General features: G+C 40.2%; 1 protein-coding gene across 1 annotated transcript in view; it reads left to right on the top strand.

The window, feature by feature from the left end:
* The window catches only part of CFAP44 (cilia and flagella associated protein 44), a 39,266-nt gene extending 21,980 nt beyond the window's left edge, over positions 1–17,286 (top strand). Inside the window, exons 20-35 of the mRNA XM_088534094.1 lie at positions 1,207–1,262; positions 1,705–1,867; positions 2,191–2,321; positions 3,186–3,397; positions 3,697–3,868; positions 4,834–5,011; positions 7,569–8,081; positions 8,323–8,526; positions 8,801–8,996; positions 9,991–10,101; positions 11,592–11,722; positions 12,865–12,981; positions 13,914–14,115; positions 14,840–15,000; positions 16,148–16,282; positions 16,852–17,286. Of these exons, the coding sequence (XP_088390220.1) occupies positions 1,207–1,262; positions 1,705–1,867; positions 2,191–2,321; positions 3,186–3,397; positions 3,697–3,868; positions 4,834–5,011; positions 7,569–8,081; positions 8,323–8,526; positions 8,801–8,996; positions 9,991–10,101; positions 11,592–11,722; positions 12,865–12,981; positions 13,914–14,115; positions 14,840–15,000; positions 16,148–16,282; positions 16,852–17,130 (2,961 nt within the window). The 3' untranslated portion in view covers positions 17,131–17,286. The remainder of the gene's footprint in view (positions 1–1,206; positions 1,263–1,704; positions 1,868–2,190; positions 2,322–3,185; positions 3,398–3,696; positions 3,869–4,833; positions 5,012–7,568; positions 8,082–8,322; positions 8,527–8,800; positions 8,997–9,990; positions 10,102–11,591; positions 11,723–12,864; positions 12,982–13,913; positions 14,116–14,839; positions 15,001–16,147; positions 16,283–16,851) is intronic.
* Positions 17,287–17,669: the final 383 nt, after the last annotated feature.

The following is a 17,669-nucleotide window of genomic DNA, read 5'->3' as shown; positions in this document are numbered from 1 at the left end:
ACAGTTTAAAAATTCACGAATCATTGAATTAAGTAAATCAAACTGAAAGGAAGTAGTGAAAGCAGTTGAATAAGGAAGTACTATAAAGCAAAGGGGTTTTGGAGATGATCTGCATTTGGTGTAGTTTAGAGCCCTTCGAAGTGTGAGGATAATCAAATTCAGCTTTTAACTGTTTTCAGTATTAGTTGGAAGATACTTTTGGAAAGATGCTTTGCAAGGGAGGAAGAGAGGAAACGTGATTTTAGTCATTTAGTTAGAACTGCTTGTGACTATTTGGAATTTTTACTAGTATCACAAGTGTATGTAACACTGAGAATAAACTCAAACATTATTTTCTTAAACACACACACCCCTATTTACATATGCCTATGCATATATATAAATATAATTTTATCATTTTGAATATGTAAGTAGCCCTATATTAACATCTTTATGGTGCAATTTCTATTGTTCAGGCTAGCAACATTGCCTAATGACCATCTTAATAGAGTTTTGCCTTATCAAAGTAAATCTTCATTAAGTATCTATTTTAGTTGGAAGTCATGTGGAAGATTTTTAAAATTCCATCATCATTAAACTTAATGAAATTCTTAGAGAATTGCATACACATCTTCTGAAACTAATTGAGTTATATTACAGATCGATTTAGTACCACTGTATTCACTGTAGGGTGATAGCCCCCCCAACTCTTTTTTTAGAGCATGATTTCCTAAGGAAATGAGCCTTGTGCAATTGCAGTGTCTATCCATCTGTCATTCTTCACAGCTAATAATTGGGAATCCATTCTGGATTTAGCAGTAGTGAACCAGATGAATTACACATGTAACTTGGAATTAGCCCAGGATGTGTTGTCTCTTGTCAAAGTGGCAGTGATGGAAGGATTTGAGGGTGTGGAGAACCAAAGATTTTAGGGGACAGAATGAAGTTGGGACATGCAGGCATGTTGGGATAAATGTATATGGGCATGATATTGGGTTTGTTTTTTCTGCCCATAAGAACTAGCCTTCATGAGTTCTTTTATATGTAGAATAATTTGATTTTTTTTCTTGACACATTAAAATTTGATTTTAAGACCTCTATAGCAACATGGATCACAAAGGTTTCTTTTGGTTTTCCAAACATTGTCTGACTTGTGAGAGATGATAAGATATCTCTCTTAATGTTTGTAATAGTCTTATCTGAGATAAGACAATATTTTTATTCCAGAGTGGTCTTGAGAAGGAGAAGGCTGCTGAAGATATTGAGGATCCCAATGCTTACAGGTAAGAAGTGCTTGCATAACAGAAAAAGGGATTTTCAAGTACTGGTAGCTCTGGCTTCCAATCACATATCTCTTCTTGCTTTCTAAGAGGAGTGGAAAGTAGATTACCCTGGATTTGGTTTGTTCCCTCATCATGCACATGGTCTTTTTAACTTTTCCCTCCATTTCATCTCCTTATTCTGTGGAAACAAGTATGATATTTAACATCAGACTAAGGAGACAACATATGACCAAGGTCAGAGCCCCAGACCATGCAAATACATAGTAGGATTATTGGCCTCTCCCTGCAAGGCCTAGAGGGTAGCGCTTCATTCTACGTGCCCTTCTGAGAAATTAAGTTCCCTGGGAGTTTAAGGTATTGAGGAATGTTGGAAGGTTGCACAAACTATGATCTTTCTTTTCTTCCTCTGAGATGCTCCATGTCCTTTTTCATGAATTTTCAGCATTGAGAAAGCCAGGCAGAGAAAGGAGTATGAACAGATAATGAAGGAGGCTGAAGACAAGAAAAACAAGAAAAGAGAAGAGATAAGTGCACTGAGACAGGAGTTTCTTTCTTTGCTTCGAAAGAATCAGGAGTTGCCAAAGCATATGCAGCTGCACAGAGAGGTACATATGGTTTTCATAAGGTTCTTTTACCTTTAGAGGCTTCTTTTTCCAGTGTTGCCACCCAGTACATTAGAGCCAAACATGTCCAGCCCTGTGGATCAATCTAGTCCTGTGAATACATAGTTTGCCAGGAGTTCTAAATCACAGCTAGTGATTTATGCCATTTAAGAGGCATATGGGAAAAGCTTGGTTCTCCATGAAGATGATATAGCCTCTGAAGCAGACAACTGTGTTGTGTGTGGAACTCTGGTATCTGGGCAAGAGCATGCACCAAAAGCTTGTAGCCAAGGTACTGTGATGCTGGGCTTACTGTCTTTCTGCAGCAGTATGAGATGGACCATAGGATCTTTGAGGAGCTGGATAGGCAGAAAGCACAGAGAATCCAGTTAGTGCAAAAGGAGATGGCTTGGGAGCAAGAGAAACAATTAATTGGACTGCGGAAGCTACAAAATCGGTAAGTACCACTTCTACCTCTGCTTCTGATCTTGCATGAAGCTTATCATCTACTAGGTTGTATCTGCCAGAAGGAAAAATAATGACTTTTTTTTAAAAAATATTATATAATGAATGTTTCTCCTTTTCTGTTATAATTCTGTTCTTATATGGCTCAGGACATGCCCAACAGTATGTGTTGATATCTGGGTGTGTTTACTTCTTTTGAATTCTCAGTGAGAATTCTGATATGCAGATCAAGAAAGTAACTTAAATCTGGTTCAGTTCTATACTTTTTTTTTGTCTGTGTTTTGTCAGTAAAATCAATGAGATCCAAAGCTTTTATTCAAATTTTATTGAAGAATAATCTATGAAATAAATCCTTGTTCTTCAGGCATGATGCATGCCGTCAGATATTTTAGTGTCGATGCAAATGCATTTTATTTTCTTAAATATAAGCATTATAAGAAAAGATGAATTTATAAAAATAAACTCACAATAAAAATCTAGACTCTAACAGAAATGATTTGGTGAAATATAGCATGTAATACTGGGTGTTCCCCTGGCAGTGAGATTTGAATGAACCTCTTTTAAACACTCCTTAGCTGAGGATGAAAGATATTCCCTGAAGAACCAGGTACAAGTTTCAGTACAGAGAGACCTTTTCATATGTTTATTCTTGAGCATCTTCATTCCTATATTGGATGAAAAATAATAGATAGTATCCGATGTCTTTGTGCTATTAGTTACTGACTTGTGCACTTACCTGTAATGGTTGTATTTGTAATTAGTATCTTGCACTACTTGTGTCCTTTTGGTCATAGAGGGGAAAATGGTACTTGCTTCTGCTGAAATCAGACAGTTCTGACTAATTTGTTTTTTTCAGGTTTCGGGACTCCTTGGAATTCGACACTGTCATTGTTCACGCTATTCAAAGTGATCATAAAATTTCTACCTATAGACTTCTAGCACTCTCTGAGAAATGCTACCAAGACAAGCAGCGTGAGACATGGAAGAAGACAGTACTTAAACAAGAATGGAAAGAGACAGAGCAAAATGACATTATGAGCGAGTCAAGGCATTTGCAAAGGACTAGTGGTGATCATTTAAAACTTCTCAGTAATATGGTTTCTATCCTTCATCCCAGTTTATTATCCAAAATAAATAAATTACAGTATGTTACAGTGGCATATATACATACATAATCGATGTAGTCTGCCAACTCTGTGAGTAAAATGTGAACTCAAAACAACCTGTGTGCACTCAGAATGGTCACTGAGATGGAGAATCCTCGTCTACACCAGCTCTCTAGGAGCTGTCCCAGGGGTTTCCAGTAGCTGGGACTGAACTGTGTTGCCCAATGCTTATATGTTCATGTGGTTATTTTTTTGGTCCAGGTGCTAGAGGTATGGAGGGGGAATCAGAGGCAGAAAAGCGGAAAAAGTCAGAGGCAAGAACGGTGACTACACGGCTTATAGAAAGCCAGCGCGAGAGAATCAAAAAAATTATGGAGAAATCTGACAAGATCAAAGCTAAAATCATGAAGAGAAAGGAGGAATGGGAAGAACTGTGAGTTTCGAATCAGAATCTATGCCGTGTTGGTTCTGCTTCTTGTCTGAAGTCAAATTATTCCATTTAGCTATCATACGGGACCATCATATCACTACCTAGTGTCTTACTATTCTAATGTTTATAATTTAAAATATATGTGCTTCTATGTTCTTATGAGTCTCAAGCGAGAATTAAAATCTTTCAGTTAGCTACCGTGGTTCTCCTCTAAAATATTAACAATCTGAGGTGATCACTGGTTCAGCTAGGTAACTGTATCTTCAGAGAGGGAAAAAGAGAGGGGTTAAATTGATGATGACTTATGGACCCAATGAACCATTACAGTCAACCCTTAGTTAACCTCATCATCAGCAAACAGAGCAGATGCTGCAACAGCCGGAATAAATTAGTTGCACTAACATCATAACCATTACCTCAGAGTGGGCTTGTGACGTGCCTTTGTGCTCCATGCTGGCTCCCATCTTGGGAGACAAGCAAGGGTGGCAAAAAAATCTTTCATGGAAGTACAGAAACTTCATTAGGAAATGAATGGAAATTGAACTAATATAGTGTCAGAGCACAAGCCCTTTTGAAGCTACTGACTGTTTAATAATAAAGAGAATATTGTCAGGTATTTTGTGTTACCTCTTGGCAGACTGCTGAAACATGGGTCCTTGAGAATAGGAGCAGCACGTACTCTGTAACCCAATAAATCCGTCCAAGTGCCAGGGTTTAACCCATCCCATGGCAGGTCTATGTTACAAGAGTTTTTGGATAGACAAATAATCCACTTAAGTTTTCCCTTCAAACATGCAAGCTATGCTTCTCAAAGTATCCATTGGTCTGTGAAAGAGGAAGGTGATTTCCTCCTGATCTCCCACTCATCTCCCAAGCCTTGCTGCACAAATCAGAAGGTATTAAATGACCTTATTTCTTCATCTGTATGCTTACTGTCTTAAAGCTCTGCTTTGTTTTGTACCTACCAGATACAAGAACAAACCTAGTGATGACTATGAGAATCCCAAAGATGCCCAGGACATCAAAGAAGCACAGGAAAATATGGGAGATTATAAACTGAAGACAGCTGCTGACTACAAAGTCCCTGAACACAAGCGTATGAACACTGAGAAGAAGATGGTGCAACTTGCATCCCTGGAAGTGTTGGTAGGTAAAAGGACACACTACTATGAATGTGTTCCCCTTTTTTGAGGAGGGAAAGTAACACGTTAGTCCTGATGCTCTTTTTTGAAAGGAGATCAAGTTGAATGTGGGAAGCCTTAAAGAATAGGCTGTGTCAAGTCAGCTTTAGTTACGAATCAACTTTCCTCTTGCAAACTATTAGTGCTTCATGACACTCAAGCTTGAATCAATCCAGGGTAACTCTCAGCTGGCCCTTCTTAAGAAGGAAAGTCTACTCTTTCCAGCACTTCAGTAGGATCACCTGTCTTTCAATTTTTCCAAACAAATCCTATCATCTAGTCAGTGATACGCTTTCTGTAAAACACTGAGGTAAATAATCTCTATCATGAGATATCTATATAGAAACAGGGATGTGAGCAAAGATGAGTCTTTTTAGAGTAGCCTCTTCATATTTCTGCTTGGGGGAATCATAGCTCCTGGGTGCTGAGCAATGGAATCTTCCTGGGAAACCCGATGTTTTAGAGCTACCTCACTGTGTGAGTATCCCTACAGCTACTACATGCCTTTTAACCACTAAGGTTTAACAAGCTCAAATATTGTGCATTTTTGTTGGTTTCCTTGTGGCTTCTTTTTTATTTTCCTTCCTCTCATAGCAACTCATGGGTTTTATTTTATTTTATTTAGCTCGAGTGCGAAAGAGTGAGGACAGTGTGCCCTTGTGGCCAAGAAGGCCAATGGGATCCTGGGGTGCATTAAGAAGAGCGTCTCCAGCAGGTCGAGGGAAAGGGGATCCTGCCCCTCTACTTGGCCCTGGTGAGGCCACATCTTGAATGTTGTGTCCAGTTCTGGGCTCCACAGTACAAGAGGGATGTGGAGCTGCTGGAGAGAGGCCAGCGCAGGGCCACAAGGATGATCAGGGGACTGGAACATCTGCCCTATGAGGAGAGGCTGAGGGAGCTGGGCCTGTTCAGCTGGAGAAGAGAAGGCTGAGAGGGGACCTGAGCAGTGTCTATAAGTACCTCAAGGGAGGCAGTGAGGAGGATGGGGCCGACCTCTTTGCACTGGTGGCCACCGACAGAACTAGAGGTAATGGCCGCAACCTGAAGCACCGAAAGTTCCACAGGAACTTAACGAAAAATTTCTTAACAGTGAGGGTGCCAGAGCACTGGAACAGGCTGCCCAGAGAGGTTGTGGAGTCTCCTTCTCTGGAGATCTTCAAAACCCGCTTGGACGCAGCCCTGTGCCACGTGCTCTAGGTGACCCTGCATGTGCAGGGGGGTTGGACTAGATGACCTCTAGAGGTCCCTTCCAACCTTAAGCATTCTATGATTCTAGGCTAGGCTAGTACTAGGCTTCAGTACTTCCCTGAGTGCTGATGTTACACTGCAGCCAGCGGTGAACCTAAATGCAGTAGGATAAGCCAATGCAAATGAAGGGATAATTCTTGTTGTATATCCCAGATTTATACAGATGCAGAATTCCAATTACTTCAGATGACTAGAAACTAGAAAAGTTTCTGCCAAATGCATTAATATGTTAGGTCACGTTCCATTATTAATTCTTGTGAAGAGAATTAATGAATGCAGTGCCACTTTATTACTGAGACCTGTCTATAGGTCAGTCAAGATGCAAGCAAGATGTTATTAATACATTTTGATGCACTCAGCTGTTTAATTTATGCATCTTACATTTTAGATTAATGGATTATCTTCAAGTTGGAGAAAAATATTTAGCTGATCCCAAAGTTTCTGAGTTGACTTTGGGATCTTAGATTGTTGGAAGGCCTGGAGAGAATTAGTTCTGGATAGGTTTTTTTTATTGATTTTTTTATCCAATTGCGAAATTTTCCTTGCATTTAATATTGCTATCTACTGCACTTTGAAAATTCCAGCACTTATTTTACTTCGATGGCCCACAGTAGTTGTGTTTTCAGCTTCACATATAAAAGACAATTTCGTCTTCCCGAACGTACGTATATAGAGAACTGCTCATATTTTTGAGGCTGTGTAACTGCTTTATTTCAAAGACTACATGAGAGAAGATTGAATTGTTGTATAGATGTGCATTTGGTAGGGTTTTTGATAAAGATTGCTTTAAAAACACTGTAGATAACTATTTTATTACTCTCTGCCTGAATGGAGGGCCACATATAAAAGCCAGAGATACTCTTTGTATTTAGGCAGAGACAGATCAAATGGCTGATCTTTTAGAGCACCACAGTTCATCTTCAGTCTGTGCCTGCTTTCTGCATGGCTTCAGCATCTCATGTCAATAAACTTGTAATCAAATCAGAACTGAGGCATGAGGGGAGCCCTGCTTTCCCTCTTACACCTTTGCTGTCCGCTGTGAGGGAGAAGGGAGGTGGCCCCAAAGAATCTAAAACCACGGATTGAGGGACAACTGTTTAAGAGATGCTAGTATACAGAGAAGTTACTGAAAAGAAGGCTAATATGGAAAGAAGGAAATTCAGTATGACAAGCCACTTATCCATTACATGTGCTGGGGAAGATCATATATTATGTATATATCATATATTATGTCCCCGGGGAATCTTTTTTTTTTTTTTTTTTTTTTTTTGCAGATCCATGAGAAGAAAGCAAATATGAACAAGCAGATCATGTCTCTGCGGGATCTTAAGGTTTCTATTATTGACGAAATCAAGTGTTTAGTGCAAGAACTGAAATCTGTGCAGGCAGCCTTGGATTTATCTGAAAAGCTCCCTGTTCCCCCAGTTCCTCAGTTACACCCAGAGGAAGTTCCAGAAAAAAAATTCCAGTTTGACAGTGACATCCTCATGAAGTTCAAACATGAGCAGGAGGCCAAGAGAAAACTCCATGAACAGCTGGAAGGATCTCCATCCCTTGGTGTTTTCAAGGAAAGGTTTCTTCATGGTCCTTCCATCAGAGAGCCTGAGCCTATGTCGCGGGCCACAAGTGTGCGGTCAATAAAACCAGCACCATCTGTGGTCACAGAGCAGGCAAAACAGCCAAAGGTTTTTGAGATTGAGAAGGCAGAGCCTACAGAAATGGAACTGGAAGTTTTGCAGAGGGAGAAGATAAGAAACTTGTACTTACAGGAGACCTTGATTAAAAGGGTAGGAAACTTTTTTTTTTTTTTTTCTGATTGAACAATCCCACTCTACCAGTGGAATATTAGAAATTATTTGGGAAGTTGGTGGAGGGGAAAAAATTAAGTATCACCATACCCTCATAGATACATGATATTCTCAGCTCTCAGATACTTGACTAGTTCTTCTACTCCTCTCTCTAGCTTGATACATTTAGTTCCACTTAATACTTTCCCTATCCCTGGTTTGCCTTTCTCATATGCTCCAGATCAATGCACTGGTCATCAACTTTGATGCTGAGCTCCGCTTCCTGCGACACATGAAACTGAAGCTAGATGTGCAGATGAAATGTGCTGACCTGTGCCACGTCACATGGTTTGAAGAGCTGCTTCTCCTGAAGAACTTTGAAAAACATGAGGACCTTCTACAGGGCCGTGTTAATACTCTCCTCAGTGAGCAGAAGGCCATGCAAGTAAGTAGTCCACATGCCTCTGGATTTCCTATTACAGTTAATGGGTGGCCTAAAACAAAATCAAGTCATAAAATAAATGATAGTTTATCTTTGCTTCTTTTTAGTACCAGTGCTAATTTTGAGAAATAGGAAGCTGTCAATAATGGTCATTTTTAACTTGAAGTAGTCACAATTATTAAGATTTAGAAAAGTTTATTTTAATGGGTATTTAATGATGTGAATTAATGACAAATCATACAAGTTAAGAGCCTTTTTTTTTTACTTATATATATAGCAGAAATTAAATAACTACCATGCACAGATGGAGGATAGAAAACATGAGATTGCAAGGCTTCAGGACTGTGAGAAAGCTCTTTATGCCACCTTCCATGCATCTCTGGGAGAAAATAACAAGTTTGCCCGTTTCCTGACCAAAGTTCTGAAGAAAAAAATCAAGCGCATTAAAAAGAAAGAAGTAGTAAAAGAAGCAGGTTGGAGACACTTTCCTGTCTATTTTTTTCCTCTCTTCTGGTTTAGGGATTTGTTATACCTCCTTTCTTGCTATCAAGTAAATATTTCCCAATCTACCTGGAGTCCTAGATGCATTGAATTTTCAACTTAGTACAAAAAAACAAATAGATTAGACCTACCTAGCTTTTGCATATATGCAAACCTTCATTCTGCAGCAGCCTTTCTGAATTATAAAAATGGTGTAATTCACTCTCTGGCATGATTATATTTGATTTGCGTATTGTGAATATATTTATAATCGGTAGGAAGAAGAGACAAAGTTCTTAATAGCTAATTCCAGTGCTACCAGTGGGAGCTATGGGTAGGTAATTTATCTGCCATATTCATGACACTTTCCTTTAATCTGGCCGTTCACTAATGAGAGATCACAAATCCAATTTATAATCATCCATTAGTCACTGGACTAAACATAATATAAAATGATTTCATTTATCTTGGTGACTAGGTTTTAATCTATCAAGGCTGTACAGCGTTGCTGAGCTAAAACCTATTTTTGCCATCCCTGACTTGATTATTGATTTCAAGGGTGACACAAGGTGCAAAAAGTACACGTAACAGTGATACTCTTGTGATAGTTTTTGTGCCTCTGTGCAGTTTACCTGACTGGTTAATATGTGTAGCTGAATGGTAAACTTGCAAGGTTTAAATTCCAAGTATCTAGTACATATAAAGAGATGAAAAATCTTTGAAGAAAGTGGCTCCAAATATGCCTGTGTTTGCTTGAGCATATGGTGCTACTGGGTGATCTCTCTCTCTCTTTTTTTTTTCTTTTTTTCTTCTTCTTTTCTGCAAAATCATCAAATCAATGGGATAGGCAAAAGGTGCCTGGGTCCACATATTACTAGAGTGCTTTTTCTTGGATTATTAGTGTTCACCAGTACATCAGCATGCTGCTCAGCTATTGGATCTATGGGTCTTCTGCAGACCAACAGTAATATCATTTTTTTTTTCCAGAGGAAGAAGATGAGAGTGAAGAAGAGAGTGAGGAAGAATCCAGCTTAGAGAGCGATGAAGAAGATTCAGGATCTGAAGATGAAGTCTTTGATGACTCTGTTTGCCCCAAAAGTACCTCAGACATTGTTTCTCTGAATTGTTTACCTATTTAACTTTGTATGCAATATTGTGCATTTAAAATGAAGAAAGATTTTCTCATCATTTGTTTCACAACAGCACCATTAGAAAGGTTCAGAATGTATTCACTCCTCTTGAGAGGGACATTTCTCCTTAGGAAATCTCAGTGAAGAAAATGAAACCAATGGTGGTATAGAATATCTTAATTAAGATCTTTGGAAGAAGTAAACCTTAGCTGAATGATAAGAATCAATTACCATGTGAGAAGGACCATTCCCCTTTAATGGCTGTTTTCTGTAGAGAAGATGCTCTTTGTGGGAGCAGAGCTGGAGCAGGGCTGCAGATGCTCCCCAGGAACCTGCTGGCTCCTGCTGATGGATGCCTGTGCAGGGGAGTTTTGGGAAAACTCTCCCACAGAATTAAATTAAGCTCTTGGTTACCACCTCGTGGAATTATGTGGCAATTGCCTATTGCTAGGCTTGTCTCTGGTGGGCATATGAATGGTTAGGAGCTCTTTTATTACAAAGATCTCCTCGTTCGATTGTTCAATGAAGGCAAGACTTAAATAGTGTTTAAACAATTTTAAAATAACCCCTTCAAAGAACCTCTAAGGTTCTTTTTAAATCTTTGAGTGATAAAACAAGGACTTCTTAACAAGACTGCTTTCAGTTAGAATTTACCGTCAAATTGCCTTATCACATTTTTAAACTGAATTAAAACCCCTCATTTTCATAAATTGGATTTTTGATTAAATCCTTGTCTATCTCTTTTTTTTTAATGAAAAGTTAGGAAGAAATATAGAAGATTTTTACTTTTTATTGAAACAATCCAGATTACTAATTTAGTGATGAAATAATAAGCTATGTTTGTGCCTTTGTGTTTGAGATTTTAGTTGTTGTTTGTCTTGTCCCTAATTGGACATTTTTTTTTATTATACCAAATGATTTGGGTTGATTATGAGCTGTTGAAAAGTATTATTAATGCACTGCATCAGACAGAAATTCACGAATCTTTAGTATGAAACAAATGAAGCAGGTCCTATGAACACCAGTTGCCTTTGCAAATAGAGCTATAAATGATCCCCATTTAATGTTCATCATTTATACTGATAGGTGCTATGAATAAATAACCATATGTTCTCATATCTAAAGGGTGCACCATAACACATATTAGCTACTGGGACTGAATTAGTTGCACAACTTAACTTCTGAGCATCTGAATTTAATATTGCCTTTGGTGCATGTGTAGTTGTGGAAACAAGCAATTTTGACTGGATGTAAAGAAAAAAAGATCCATCCAAGATGTTCAGTCACCATTATGGAGCAGCTCAGCCCAAACCATTGTAGTTTGACAAAGCTCTAAGGAACCAGCAGTTTGGTGTTATTATGGGCAACCTGCATAGTAGGAGAAGCAACTAGCTCAAGCCTGCAATTACACTACAGTCATAATAAAACTAAGCTCTCCTATGACCCTTTCCTTCTCAGACTGTGATGAGGCGCTCTTCCAAAATACCATCCAGCTCCGAGAGAAGCGGTTAGACCTCGAGGAAGCCTTAATAGAGGAGAAGAAAGTTGCTGATAACCTCAGAAAGGAATATGATGCCTTGGCCAAAAAGGTACCGTGTGTCCTCTTCTCTGCAAGCATCAGCTGCCTCCAGCAGAGTGTGAACACCATGATAGTGAGTTTGGCTGAGATTTAAAACCGGAATACTAACTTTTCAAAGGACCTGAAATTGAAGAGAGATAACCATGTTGCTTGGCAGCAGGATGCAGCCTCACAACACCAGACTCAACATGGGTCACCCTGAAATGGTGAAATCAAGGTGGCCCAAGCCCAACTGCTTTGGAACTGGATCCAGGCTTTAGATCTAGCTCCTTTCCAGCTGTCTAATCCTCATGCAGCATCAGAACTTGGGCTCTGGTTCAGATGCTACACCTGATGTAGCCTGGCCTACCCTGTATGCCAGTTCATGGGGATGGAACATATAGAGAATCCTTGTTCTAACACAGATGCATGCTCAGATAAATGGAGAGTAAGAGCTCCAGCTCTTGCATCTATTTATTGCTCTTCTAGTTATTTTATTCTGCCCTTTGTCACTGGTAAGTTTTCTTTTTAGCCTTTTTTCAGTTTCTACATTCATTGAGGCATTTGATTTGTATTAATTTAAAAATATATTAATTTAAAAGGTTATCCGGGATTGAGAGAGAGAGTTCTGCCAAAAAAACATTATGCAAGGCTCCCTTTTATTGTGTCTCAAAAATGTCCCATCAAATATGCTTAACTTAAAACTTTTATTTGTTTGTTTGTTTAGTTTTTAAAGGCTTTCCAAAGTGCCAGCTGCCACATATTCCCCCTGGGGCCTGACATTTGAGTCTGAATGGTTTCCTTCTCATTCAGGATCAGTAAGCATTTCCAGGCATAGCACAATAAGAATATCTTGCAGGCTCTGTAAGTCTAGAAGTGTTTTAGATACTAAACAAAGCAGCTGTTTCTGGATACATGTGAGGCTTCTCCAGTAAAGAGACATTTATGTGCGTGCAGAAGTATTCAGCACAGAGTCTTGCTTGAATGGGAAACTGAATCTCATATTAGCAAATCTCATGTATCACAGCATGTTCTAAAACAGAAGAGAGAAAAGGTTCGCTCTTGTTTTTCCATGCTTCTTTCCCTTCATGTCAAGAATTCTAACACAGAACTTACTTCCTCACTTGAGAACTTACTTGAGAATTGTGTTTGCCCACATTTATCTTCCTGCAGGCAAAAGTAATAGAAGCCAGCCTGGACACAGCAGTGGGGGAACTGGAGACCTTTCAGAGGGAAAAGCAGCAGAAGCTGAATGAGTTGCATGTAGCTGTGCCTTTGAAACTTCATCAGGTAATTCATGTGTTCTGCATTTGGCACTTCTACTTTTGGCAGATGCAAAATAGCATGTGCACCTTTGGAAAATAGTGTTACTGGTTTGGGGGGCCCTTAGTTCTGAATTTGCTACATTATCCTTGGAGTGACAGTTATATGAATTGATCTTCATTGTCACTGCTTATGTTTTTCCTTCCGTATTCCTATACTGTCCTATGGGTAGTATATTCCTATGGGTAAGGACAGGCAGGTTGGCCTATTGCGAAATGTGTGTAGCCCTCAAGCATCATACGGGTTTGGCATGGGATTTTTTTCTTCAGCTTTATGCCTGTTGATAGTCTCCTGGAAAAAAAAAATCCCTATTGAAACTAGTGGGAGTTTTGCCCAGTTCAAGAATGCTGAATTGGATGGAATGCATTCATCCACACAGCTGTTATTTCATGGATAATGAGTAGAAAATGAAGAAGAAAACTGAAGACAATGCTCTTATTTCCTCGGGGTTGAGTCTTGTCCTCAGAGAAAGAAGATAGGCCTCATCTGCCTCTGCCGGTTCTGGCTCAGCTGCTTCTGAGGCAAGCTCAGCTCTCTCCGTTTGCTTTATCTTTCTTCTTTAAAACGTTGGTAAGAAAGACCGAAGAGTCTCACACTTGGCTGCAAGTCTGCAGCTCCCAGGTCATCCGAAAGCACAAATTCCTATCTCCCCCTCAGTCCCAGATGCCGTATGAGGAAAAGCAGACCACTTCATGTGGAGGAAATCGACACATAGCTCTAAGCAGCCTCTGAGCTTTGTTTAGTGGTAGTGATTCTTTGGTCCACGATGTAAGTTGTGTCTATGTTTAGTGTTGCTTCACTTGATAGTTCTCTAACACTTGCACATTTGTTATCCGGAGAGATCACCAGCACCCTTAGAAAGTAAGTAAGCCAGCCTTGTTTATGGCTGTTTCTGACAGGTGGAGTACTTGGTTAATGGAGAGATACCCAATGACTTCTCCCAAGCTTTGGTTTTTACCAACCAGTCCTTGGAGTATCTGCAGAAGAGAATTGTGGACCTACAGAATGAAAAGATAATGCAGAGGGAGATCTTCAAGAAGGCCAGGCAGCAACATAAACAGCTTCTCCAGGACAAGAAGGAGATGGAGACAAAGATTCAGCGTGAGTAACAGAGACTCTAGACAACATAGTTAGCTAGTGCTCTTCCTGTGTCCCTCCCTGTGTGCGGGTAACTTACCAGCTGTCTGTCATCTTTACACCCACACAGATGTCCCAGCTGGTTATTGCAGAAAATAAAACAGAAAGAATGGATTGAGTGGACTGTTTTGATGAAGTACTGGTAGTGCTCCAGTGTTGCAGAGTCGTTTGGCTCTGTTGAGTGTTTGAGGAACATAGCGAAAGGAGAGCTGACTGAGATGAGACACTGGAAATCAGGACACACGATTGTTATTTTTGGCTCTAAGTCAGAACTGCTAGGAAAAAAAAAGTACTTTCTCTAAAGCCACATAAAGTTTTTTTTAGCAATTTCTTCCTCTTTCTTCCTTTCAAGAGCAAGACAAGCCCTATTCAAAACAGTTCCTGAATGACCAAACCCAAAGATGTCTGGTTATCCCTGCCAAACTCACCTTTGTGGAACTGCCAAAGCTTCACATAGCCTATGGCATGGGAATGACTGACCAGGACTGGTCTGGCATGTGGGCTGTTGGCAACACAGGTTTGGTCAGCACCAGGACAGAGGGCAATATTTGATTGTGAGCTTCCTATGACCTATTCATTAGAGAACACATACCAAAGAGCTCAGACAAAAGGGGCTGTGAATAAGCCACAAATCCTCACTAATGAGCAAAAGCAGGTTCTGCAATGTGTGCCATGCTCTCTCGGTCAGGACTGGAAGAGAAGTGTAATCAGCTGATGATGACAAAGTTTGGCCGGCTGGTTGATTTGGAAGCTCTCCAGGCACACTCCATTAACACACGCTTGGAAGAGTTAAAGGTGCAAATGATGGAGAAGGAACATGTGCACTCCCAGGAACTCAAGGAATGGGAGGTAAGCAGCAAGGACATCAGGAGGGGCTATGCATGACAATGCTGTCTACCAAGGCCTCATTTGCTTGGGGTGGAATAGCTACATTAGAATTTTTGGTAACATGTTTGTTTGTTTTGTTTTTCTTTTCCCACCTGTCATCAACAAACCAGAATGTTCAACTCTCATTTCCCATCATCTTCTGTCTTTCTTCCAGCTGCTATAACACAGCCTATTTTTTCATTGAAGTAGTTGACCTGGTTTTGTTTTGTTTGTTTGTTTTTACTTTCCTCAAGTACATCCTTCTGCATTCAGTGTGTAGGTCAGGTTCTCCTAGAAAGCTTTGTTTTCAACTGGCATTCAGCACATGCTGCCTCCTCCCACCTTATCTGCTTTCTGCTATCACTTTTCTGAATGCAGAAGGTTCCGCCTCATACCTGGGGCGTTAGACTCTGTAGAACTCCAGAAACTAGCAGCATGAAAAGTGCATGACTATCTGGAGAGCCTAAGGCTTTGCTGTGATAGTGTGAGCAGGCAGCAGTCTTGCACTGTCCTCACAAAGCACCAGTGTATGTCACTGTATAATGTATGGAGAGAAAAAGTTTAAAAACAGCCTGGGGGAGATCACAAAAGATCCAGAAAATCTCTCTGGGCAAGCATCATATTTTCCTGTTTTAAGATGATGAAGATTTTTTTTTCCCTGTGCAGTAAAACACTATCACCTTTATACATATATCTGATACATTTCCTGACTTCTCGTTTTTCCTGTTCATGTTAGTTGGCCACATATTCTGGGCTCCCCTCGCTGGGGACATGCACTACTCCTTAGTCTGGTGTCCTTCAACAGAGAATATATCCAGGTCTGGCTCAAAATTTTTATAACTGACTTTGGTGAGATCACGAGCAGGCTTGTAGTGAGCCACCTCTCCTTTTAGGTTTGTGCAGCAACCCAAACTGCTGAGTCATTTGCAGTATTAAAATATAACAATGATAAAATGGAAAACCTTCATTATTAAGGGTATTACAGGATTGTGTGGTGCATTCAGGATCAGAGTCTGTCCGTGTGTCTACCTCTCTTCTGTACCATTTATATTCCTGCCTGGCACTTCTTCCCTATTTCACATAATTTTTATTACCTCTCATCCTGCCTCACCTGTTTATACCTCTCTAGGAAAGAATCTTAGACCTGCGGCAGCAGCTAATGATGCTGACAAAAGAAAACACCAGCAAGCTGCAGCAGCTGAACCAGTTCTGCCTTGAAAAGCAGCGACTTGAAACCAAGCTGGATTCCCTGAAGAATGATCTGGTAAGCCTTATAGCCATTATACCACACGAGGGCTTAGAGCTGTCCAGAAATGGTAAGAATTTATCTGGCCCCACTGGTTCCCTAGTCTAAGATCTTGCTTTGCGGTCAGCAGTTCAGTCTAACAGTGCCTAGTGGCAGCCCCAGCAGCCAACAGCAGCCTCAAGGGCTGCTCTGGTTCTTACTGAAAGGCAGATGGGTGGTCTGATCCTGAAGCAGGCCATACCTTAGCTTCTCTGTTAGTTTCTTACTTAGTCATTTTCTAATATTGAAACAACCTATCTTCCTTTCTACATACTTATGATTAGAAAGGGTGTTGCAGCAAGACAAAGCTATTTCCTTGCTGCATGGAGACAGACAAATGAATTGGGGTATTTTCTTTGCTCTGTGCCAGGGAATAAGCCAGCCAGCTGTGCAAGCCTAAATTAGTGGTCCTTACTTGGTGATTTCTGAGTAGTTCTGACTGAGGAGCAGGGCAGTCATGGAGCGGATCTGCCTCCTTTTCACACTTGAAATAAGTTCCCACCATCTCTTCTCCCATGGTTTATAGGAGCTCTTTTCTCTCTTTATAGGGAGCAGAATTCCAGGGCCCCCGAAGTACTGAAACCATGGAGGAAGCCAAACTGGAGTCACAGCTTACCTGCAAGGCCAGTGAGATAGCAATCCTAAAAAAAGAAATTACTTTCCTAAGCAGAAAAGATATGTGTCTAAAAGAAGACCGCCCTCTTGTTAGAGGTACCCATTTTTTTGGCTTTCTCCAACCATCACTTTCACAGGACTCTCAGACACCAGCTGAAACATTCCCTATTCCTACACCAGAAAGGGTATCTAATGCACACAGTGCCCCTTAAACAAAGACAGAGTTAACTATGGAGATAATCCCTCTAAGTGTGAAAGGAACTGCTTTGGCTATGCAATGGTTTATTTGTAAAAGTTAGCATTTGTTTTCCTTTGCAAAATGATTGTAGTGACAAATGGGAATAAAAAGAAGAAATACAACCAGTAAATACTGTTATCAATCCATGGTGGAAATTTGCACTGGACAGATGAAGCATGTGTGTGTGCTCTTAGCTCTTGGTCAAGAGGATGACTTTTGAGTTTGGCACTGTTATTCTCAAATACAGTAGAAGGGGTCTGCCTTAAAGCTGTATTTTGTTACCAATTGACCGTGCCCACAGCAATGGCAGCTGAGAATCACTTCTCCGATCCCTAAGAGAGCGTTTCTTCTCCCTCTGAGCTATTTAAAGCCACTGTAAAAAGAGAAGGGAAGTGCTATTTGTTTGGAAAAGCAAAGGGTCCTTCCTCTTCAAGACCTACAGTGTTAAGAAGGGCATGGGCCCAATAAAATAATTTCCTCCTTTCTTCTGCTTTATAGAAGTGGGAAATGACC

This window comes from Tinamus guttatus, unplaced genomic scaffold (genome assembly GCF_059628265.1).
Source record: "Tinamus guttatus ecotype Peru unplaced genomic scaffold, ASM5962826v1 Tinamus_guttatus_pri_ptg000035l, whole genome shotgun sequence".
Taxonomy (NCBI): domain Eukaryota; kingdom Metazoa; phylum Chordata; class Aves; order Tinamiformes; family Tinamidae; genus Tinamus; species Tinamus guttatus.
This window is presented reverse-complemented; position numbering and strand designations above follow the sequence as displayed.